The sequence below is a fragment of the Hordeum vulgare genome, chromosome 2H, assembly GCF_904849725.1.
Source record: "Hordeum vulgare subsp. vulgare chromosome 2H, MorexV3_pseudomolecules_assembly, whole genome shotgun sequence".
Taxonomy (NCBI): Eukaryota; Viridiplantae; Streptophyta; class Magnoliopsida; order Poales; family Poaceae; genus Hordeum; species Hordeum vulgare.
The window spans coordinates 472168394-472175847 of record NC_058519.1 but is presented as its reverse complement, the minus strand read 5'-3'; the positions used below and the strand labels follow the sequence as shown (position 1 = coordinate 472175847).

General features: G+C 45.0%; 2 protein-coding genes across 2 annotated transcripts; both read right to left on the bottom strand.

The window, feature by feature from the left end:
- Positions 1-691: 691 nt before the first annotated feature.
- On the bottom strand, positions 692-4793 carry LOC123428289 (G-type lectin S-receptor-like serine/threonine-protein kinase At2g19130). Its single transcript, XM_045112481.1, has 3 exons — positions 4706-4793; positions 3975-4033; positions 692-3308 (listed from the first exon to the last, which is right to left on the bottom strand). The coding sequence occupies exons 1-3, from the start codon at positions 4791-4793 to the stop codon at positions 1326-1328; spliced, it is 2130 nt and encodes a 709-aa protein (XP_044968416.1). The 3' UTR covers positions 692-1325.
- Positions 4794-5063: 270 nt separating this feature from the next.
- On the bottom strand, positions 5064-5694 carry LOC123426702 (histone H3.2). Its single transcript, XM_045110573.1, has one exon. It carries the CDS (start codon positions 5620-5622, stop codon positions 5212-5214), a length of 411 nt encoding a protein of 136 aa, XP_044966508.1. The 5' UTR covers positions 5623-5694; the 3' UTR covers positions 5064-5211.
- Between the last annotated feature and the right edge of the window lie 1760 nt (positions 5695-7454).

The following is a 7454-nucleotide window of genomic DNA, read 5'->3' as shown; positions in this document are numbered from 1 at the left end:
GGGTCGGGCCAGGGAGTTACTTAACCTACCTGAGCCAGACGCCAGGGTTCCTGGCGTTTGGGTCTGGCCAGACGTCGTGGCCCCTGGCGTCTGGCCCCTTTGCCACGTCATCTGGTCAACCGGGGGGGGGGGGGAGGGGCCAGATCGAGCGGGCCACCACGAGACGCCAGGAAACTCAGACGCCAGGGACGGTGGCGTCACGTAAAGAGGTCAATGTGAAAAAAAATTTAATCGAAGGTCAGTTCTGTATTTTGTTTGCCTTAAAGGTTATAACAAAAAAATTGGCCTGTGGACTCAAAGCAGCACATGACAACCGAGATGGCGCAAAGAATCGATGGCGTCATGGATAGTAAGTTGTGGGGACTATCACCCAACCAAAAACCCTGTGATGACTGACGAAGACACTTGTTAGGGACTGAATATCATGAAAAATGCAGCACTTCTTCTTCTTCTTTTCTTGGGCACAATCTATCCAAAAACCCTCCAAGACGCCTGTGAATTGAAAAACAAACCCTCGTCGTCAACTGAGACAGCAATGGACGTCTTGTTGGTATGCAAAATGCGTATCTAAAGTTGTATGTAAGATTTACATAGTAGAGATAGAGATGTACAAGAATCTTGAAACTCCGTTGTGCATAATTCAGCTACAAACCAGCGATTGCTTGCAATGAAATTTTTCATGTTACAAATACAACGCTCAAAATAAGGCATCGGTAATTTTTGTGTTGGGCAATGGTCATGGAACAGAACAGAAAGGTATACACCACCAACGACTGCATCTCGTCCCAAATTCAAAATGGCCATCAGAATATGAAGCAACTAGCACGAATCCTGAGGAACAATGGCCCTCATATTAACTGTAGATTACAGTTCTATCCAAACCATTAGCAACACCGCCACGCTAAATTCTCAGTTAAACAGGGTAAGGCAACAAATGATGAAATGATACTTTTTTTCTTCGACAAAGATGAAATGATACAAGCATATATATTCCACTGAAGAAGCGAACGACCCCACCACGAAGCAAAGCAAAAAGATCAACCAAAATAAAATATTCCTTTGCATTGACAAAATAAATCCTGCAAGAGGTTGCACTGAGCTTCTGACGAATTTTATTTCATACCTGGAAGATTAGAACGACTAGAATGATGTTTTTTTTTAACATAAGAAGAGCCCTAGACTGATGATTTACACACCTGGTACAGAGTAAAGCTTAAATTACACGGCTATGGGGTGTCATTCTTCATGCTCCCTCCGACTTCCTTACTATGTTTCACATAGATTAGTAGATGTTCGTTTCTGATGTACGCCATGCTGCATCTTCACTATTCTGATTCATTACAGAGGTAGGTGGACGGGGGGTGAGAGCTCCTCCTTGTAATGGCCTGAAGTAGTCTTGGAATAGGAGGCGTGTCAAGATCAGATAAACCCTCCAGAGTACGAACAACTTCGCCCATCGTCGGCCGATCAAACTCATCATCCTGAATGCACCAACAAGCAACCTTGCATAGCCGTTCAGCCTCCTCTAGATTTACATCACCTGATAATTTTTCATCCACCAAGCTTGCCACATCCCCCTTGAGAAGCATATGCGCAGCATGCACAGGGAAGAAAACAGCACAATCACCACCGGCGGTGTATTGTTCAAGTGAATTCGGTCTTCCTGATATGATTTCCATTAGCACCATCCCATAGCCATAAACATCGACTTTTGATGTGATAGCAATCCCGCTTATCCATTCGGGTGCAAGGTATCCGGCGGTCCCTCTTGCTGTAGTCAGAACCCGGCTGAAATCCCTCCCTATTAACTTGGACATACCGAAGTCAGCAATTTTAGCAACAAACGACGCATCGAGGAGTATATTTTGTGGCTTGATATCACAGTGTATGATCAAGTCCTGGCAGCTGTCATGCAGGTAAGCGAGCCCTCTAGCAACTCCCAGAGCTATTTTATACCTGGTACCCCAGTTTAAAACTGTGTTGCTGTCCTGAAATAGATGGATGTCAAGAGAACGATTTGGCATGTGCTCATATGCTAGTAACCTTCGTTCACCCTCGCAGCAGAAACCGATCAGTCTAACTAAATTGATATGTTGTATAACTCCGACTGACGTCACCTCAGCCCTGAATTGTTTTTCTCCTTGACAAGCACCATCAAGCCTTTTCACTGCCATTGTAGCTGAGTCAGTCAGATATGCTTTGAACACAGAACCAAAGCCGCCGGCACCTAGCTTCTCCGAGAAATTTCTTGTTGCCCTCTGCAAATCAGTGTATCTAAATGCAATAATTCCACCGCCGTCTTGAGGATTTTTCAGTGTACCACCAGACCAACTCCTGTTGTTCCTCCTAATCATCAGTAGAAGAACTAGCAATATGAGTGCAAGCAACCCCAAGGCAGTGACAAGGGTAACTGCCAAAATCCGAGTGGTCCCTCTTTTGTCACGTTTCTTAATTTGCATCTCTTTTGCAGCAAGGCGAAGATAAAGAACTGCACCATCATTTGTATCGGTAGTGTCAGCATGCTGCTGTTTTACATTAAGGAGTTCCTCATGCCAAATAGAGCATCGACTGTCGGTGCAAGAATATGCAGTGCAAGAACAATTTCTAAGGCAAACTTCTGCACATTCTCTAGCACTGGTAGCAGCGTCTATGTTGTCAGCATTCTGAGGCAATTTCACATTGGACAAGGAGTAGAATTCATCAGCCATTCCTGCAGTACTCCTGTTACTGCCACGATTTAAAGGAGTATTTCTCATGAATCCACCGCTTCTATCATTTAGCTCCCAATCCTCCGGGGATCTTATGGAGAAGCCCTTCATACAGCTACAATGTGGAGTTGAGTTGTCATCGCACACAGTGAATTGTCCACAGAGAGCATAGACATCACACTGAGCTTTGGGGTTGGAGTAGGAACCTAACCAACCCTGCGAGACCTCATCCCAGATTAAAGTCTTCATTTGACCAGAAACATCAAGTAGATGATGCATGATCATCGTGTCATTCAGTAAGGTGAATGTGAAGTACTCTTCATTTGTGTTGTTGACAAACTTGAAGTCTATCAAGCTGCGGCTTACCATCTCCGGAATGGAGCTAAAATACTGTCCATTCCATTCCCCGCTAGACCAGTATGCTATGGATGAGTTCAAGAACGTAAGGATCAACCTGTTAGGAATTAACTCATAACAGTAACGGCCACGAGCTGGGTCAATCGAGTTTTTTCCGGAAACAAGACGGCGAGTCAAACCAGTGACCTTATCTTGGCCGATCTTTGCACCAGGGAGGAAAGTATTTGTTGGGTGGTCAAAACTCTACCATAAAATGTCGGATGAGTTTGAGGTATTTTGTAGGACAAGGTTTCCATTGTTCATGAGCACCGCAGTGGTGGTGGTGTTGGTTCTGATACTAACTCCGCTGGACCAGATCATGGAATTGGTGGCTTGATCTAAGATGACAAGATTGCCATCTTGGGAAATTGTGAACCTAACTAAGGCGAGTTGTGTGATTCATCACGGTTTGCGACCCACACCGGAGTTATCGTGGGAACTTATTGAACCAAATGCCTAGGTACCAATTCAAGGTGTTGTGGGACTTACTACCTGGTTGGAAGAAGCCAAGCGCAAACTTGCCATCTAGGGAGACAAGCTTGTCACCGACACCGCAAACAAGTCCTTGGCCTGGTGCAATGGAGTCAATGGCAGCAGAGGATGCAGGAATCTGTAGGGTAAAAATAAGGCCAAGAAGTAAGAGGTAAAGAAGCATGTTGAAGCTGAGCAGATGGGTAAACAAGCTGCCACTGGGTGGTGCTTAAATATTAGGAAGCAAGGAAAACATAGTACAACACAGGACAAGATTAGACATGGTGGAAAATGGAGAACGCGACAGGTGCCCTTGACGTTGGGGCACAACTGAAATGGTAACCACAAAACTTTTGAGTGAAACATCCTGACAATGACCATAATACCTTGACTGATCACCTGCCAGCAAACAACCATGAAGTGGCCAGGTTCTATCAGCATCAAGGAAACAGAGAAACCTGAACAACAGCTAACAAACATAAGACCTCGAGCGATCACCTGCCACCAGTCTTTGGAACCCTCAGAGCTCTTCATTAAGTAGTACGATTTCTCGGTAACATCGAATTACCTACAGCCTTTGCTAGCGGTAACTAATAAAGATGACTTGACACTATACCGCTTCATACTCAGGGAATTACATCATTGGTGGAGCCTCGGGTTTCACGATGCCAACTATCTTGACACCAGAATGCATTTCCTCTCCAGGCCGGCAGCCTGCATTTTCATCAACTTATTATCTTGTATTCATAGAAGGGCACAACTCCTTATGTCCTTTGAAATTTCAAAAAACTGCAATTGATCACAACCCATATTAGCAGAACAATTCAAACAACTAGGATGTGCCCGTCATCTATATTACACAAACTCCAGGTCCAGGCGCCCGGGGTACTCGACTCAGTGACTCAAAGCAATTTGAAACTACGACAGATGGACTAGATTATCATCCGAAAGGACTCTGAATCTTCAGATTCAGACATCCGCAGTACTACTTCCGTTTTAGAACAGCCCTACCAAATTTTCTTGAACAATAACCCTCTTGAGTCTTGAGGCTTGGGATTGCATGTATCTACCATTTAGGCTCAAATAACTAGAGACTATAATAAGGTAATTTGAGTATAGATTTCCTTTACCGAGCGATACGCTGCGACTTGCGATGCGGGGTAAGGCGGACGTGTTCGATCCACCGAGGCTCCCGCCGACTTGTGGAGCCAAAGCCATGGGGGAATAGAGGCATCCTCGAGTGCTCGCCTTTTGCTGTTTGGGGGTCAGATCGTGGGTGAGCAACTCCGAGAACTAACCTACAGAAATAGGCACATAGAAGTGATGGCTCGCTCGCGGAATGGTCAACCGCTGAACTGCAACTTTTCTATGCACAGATTCAGCTTGAAATCCAGACTTGATTCAGCATTCCTTGCGAACCTTATTTCTGCTACTCCCGCGCACGGCTGATGATCCCACGTGCGTAAAGAAATGCATTGAACACAAACATTCACAAAGAAATGAAGCAGCAGCAACATTCCATTGAACAATCCAGAGGGGAACCATCGCTACAAGATACTCCAACATCTAGATCCTAACACACGACGACACCGATAGCATGGACAGCAGCAGAAGAGAAATACAGAGAGGTGGTTCATCAGGCCCTCTCGCCCCTGATGCGGCGCGCGAGCTGGATGTCCTTGGGCATGATGGTGACCCTCTTGGCGTGGATGGCGCAGAGGTTGGTGTCCTCGAACAGCCCCACCAGGTACGCCTCCGCGGCCTCCTGCAGCGCGGACACGGCGGACGACTGGAACCGGAGGTCCGTCTTGAAGTCCTGCGCGATCTCCCGCACCAGCCGCTGGAACGGCAGCTTCCGGATCAGCAGCTCCGTGCTCTTCTGGTACTTGCGGATCTCGCGCAGCGCCACGGTCCCGGGGCGGAACCTGTGCGGCTTCTTCACGCCGCCGGTGGCCGGCGCCGACTTGCGCGCCGCCTTCGTCGCCAGCTGCTTCCGCGGCGCCTTCCCGCCCGTGGACTTGCGCGCCGTCTGCTTGGTGCGGGCCATCGGATTCGGAGGAAGCGAGGGGAGGACGGGAGGAGCTTGGAAGGTTGGAGAATGGCGCTGCGGGATTGCGGTGTGATGGTTCGATTCGGCCGAGGGGATGTATTTGTAGCAGCTTGCGGAGGCGGGCGGGATCGCGAAAATTTTCGGCCGGTGAGGGCGGGTTGGCGTTTGGGGGATTCTGGAGCGAGGGATGCGATCGGACGGTATGGATGGCGCCCGTGCGACTGGCGATCCGCGAGACGGACAATGGCGTGACCTTATTGGCTGCGATGATGTTAGGAAGGATCGATGGGCGCAGAGAGGATGCTGGATTGTTTTTCTTCTAAAATTCTTTTGCAGGGCCTCGTTTCTTTTATTTTTTGCAGGGCTCGCGGCCCATCATACAGATACGGCCGAACGTTGTTCTGCGTGGTCACGTACATTAGCCTGTACTAGCAAAATATGTTCGTACGTTGCAACGGAAGTGAAATAAACTATGCGCTAGTCAAATAAGTATAATTCAATATCGTTACATATGAACATCTTCTATTTTAACAGAGTGGCTCACCATGTTGCCACTTATTTTCTCTCCCACGCTCGTTGATGATGGTGTGATGTCTACGTGATCATAGTGCACTCGACACGGTAAATCCCAAGGCTATGGGCATGCCACTGCACTCATCGATCATGAATCACTCCCAATGCCTAGACAAATAAAGACTTTCAAAATCAAATCCTAGACATATTTTTTTAATCGGTGAACGCTTTTTTGAATAGACAAACACTGTTTTAAGATTTTGTATTCTTTAAAAAATGACGAATAGTTGAAATCCATGAACTGTTTCGAATTCTTGAAAAAATAAATACTCACTAACATTTTTTTCGAATTGATCAGTTTGTATTTTTTAAATTTGTATTTTTTAAATTTTGTATTTTTTGAATAGACAAACACTGTTTTTAGATCTTGTATTTTTTTTTTAAAATATTTTTTAAATTTTCTGTTTTTAAATTTATGTGAACATTTTCTAAAATTTCATGGACATTTGTTTTCGGAATCCTTAATATATTTTGAATACACTATCATTTTTTCAAAATCATGAACATGCTTTTATTTCCTGGATATTTTTTATAATTGCTGAACAATTTTGCAAAACTACCAACATTTTTATAATCCACAAAAAAATTATGATTTTCCTTAACATTTTTTAAATTCATATACATTTTATGAGTTCTTAAACATGGTTTTGAAAAATCGCAGCTTTTAAGATTTAAAATCTTGAATTGGTTGAAAGAAGGAAAGAAAACATAATGAGAAAAGGAAAGAAAAAAATCAAATGGAAAATAGAGTCAAGCCCTGCCACTGAGCCGGCCCATTAACGCATATGTGTGTGGAGTAAGGGGGGTTGCGGGAGAAAAGGAAGAGAAAAATAATAGCATCGAGGAATCGATCCCTGGTCTCCCAGGTGAAAGGGCTAGGCGTTAGCCACTCTACTACTCATACACCTACGGTTTTCATTAGTATTGCGGTGTAGAAGAACTTAGCACGACGCGACTTTGGAAAAACGAACCGTTGCCTTGACTTACGGGTGGCATGGCTGGTAATTTGTAGCAACTTCGAGGGTATTTTGTAGACGGACGACAGAAACATTATATGCTTTATTATTAGGGAGAGATATAACCTGGTTGTCTCCTCTAGTTTTTCATGACAACCACATATACGCACGTACATTTCTCTCCCTAATCTCTCCCTAATAATGAAGCAAATAGGGTTTCTGGTCGTCCGTCGTGACATTTTCGTAAAACAATCCCTAAGTTTTATTGATTTTAACCCGCAGTCCTCCAATTAATGGGAA

Coding starts and splice junctions, on each gene's coding strand:
- LOC123428289 (XM_045112481.1), bottom strand. CDS start 4,793: ATGGCTTTGGCTCCACAAGTCGGCGGGAGCCTCGGTGGATCGAACACG. Junction 4,034..4,705: donor AAGTCGCAGCGTATCGCTCG/GTAAAGGAAATC, acceptor GCTGTTGTTCAG/GTTTCTCTGTTTCCTTGATG. Junction 3,309..3,974: donor TCATGGTTGTTTGCTGGCAG/GTGATCAGTCAA, acceptor ATTTTATGGTAG/AGTTTTGACCACCCAACAAA.
- LOC123426702 (XM_045110573.1), bottom strand. CDS start 5,622: ATGGCCCGCACCAAGCAGACGGCGCGCAAGTCCACGGGCGGGAAGGCG.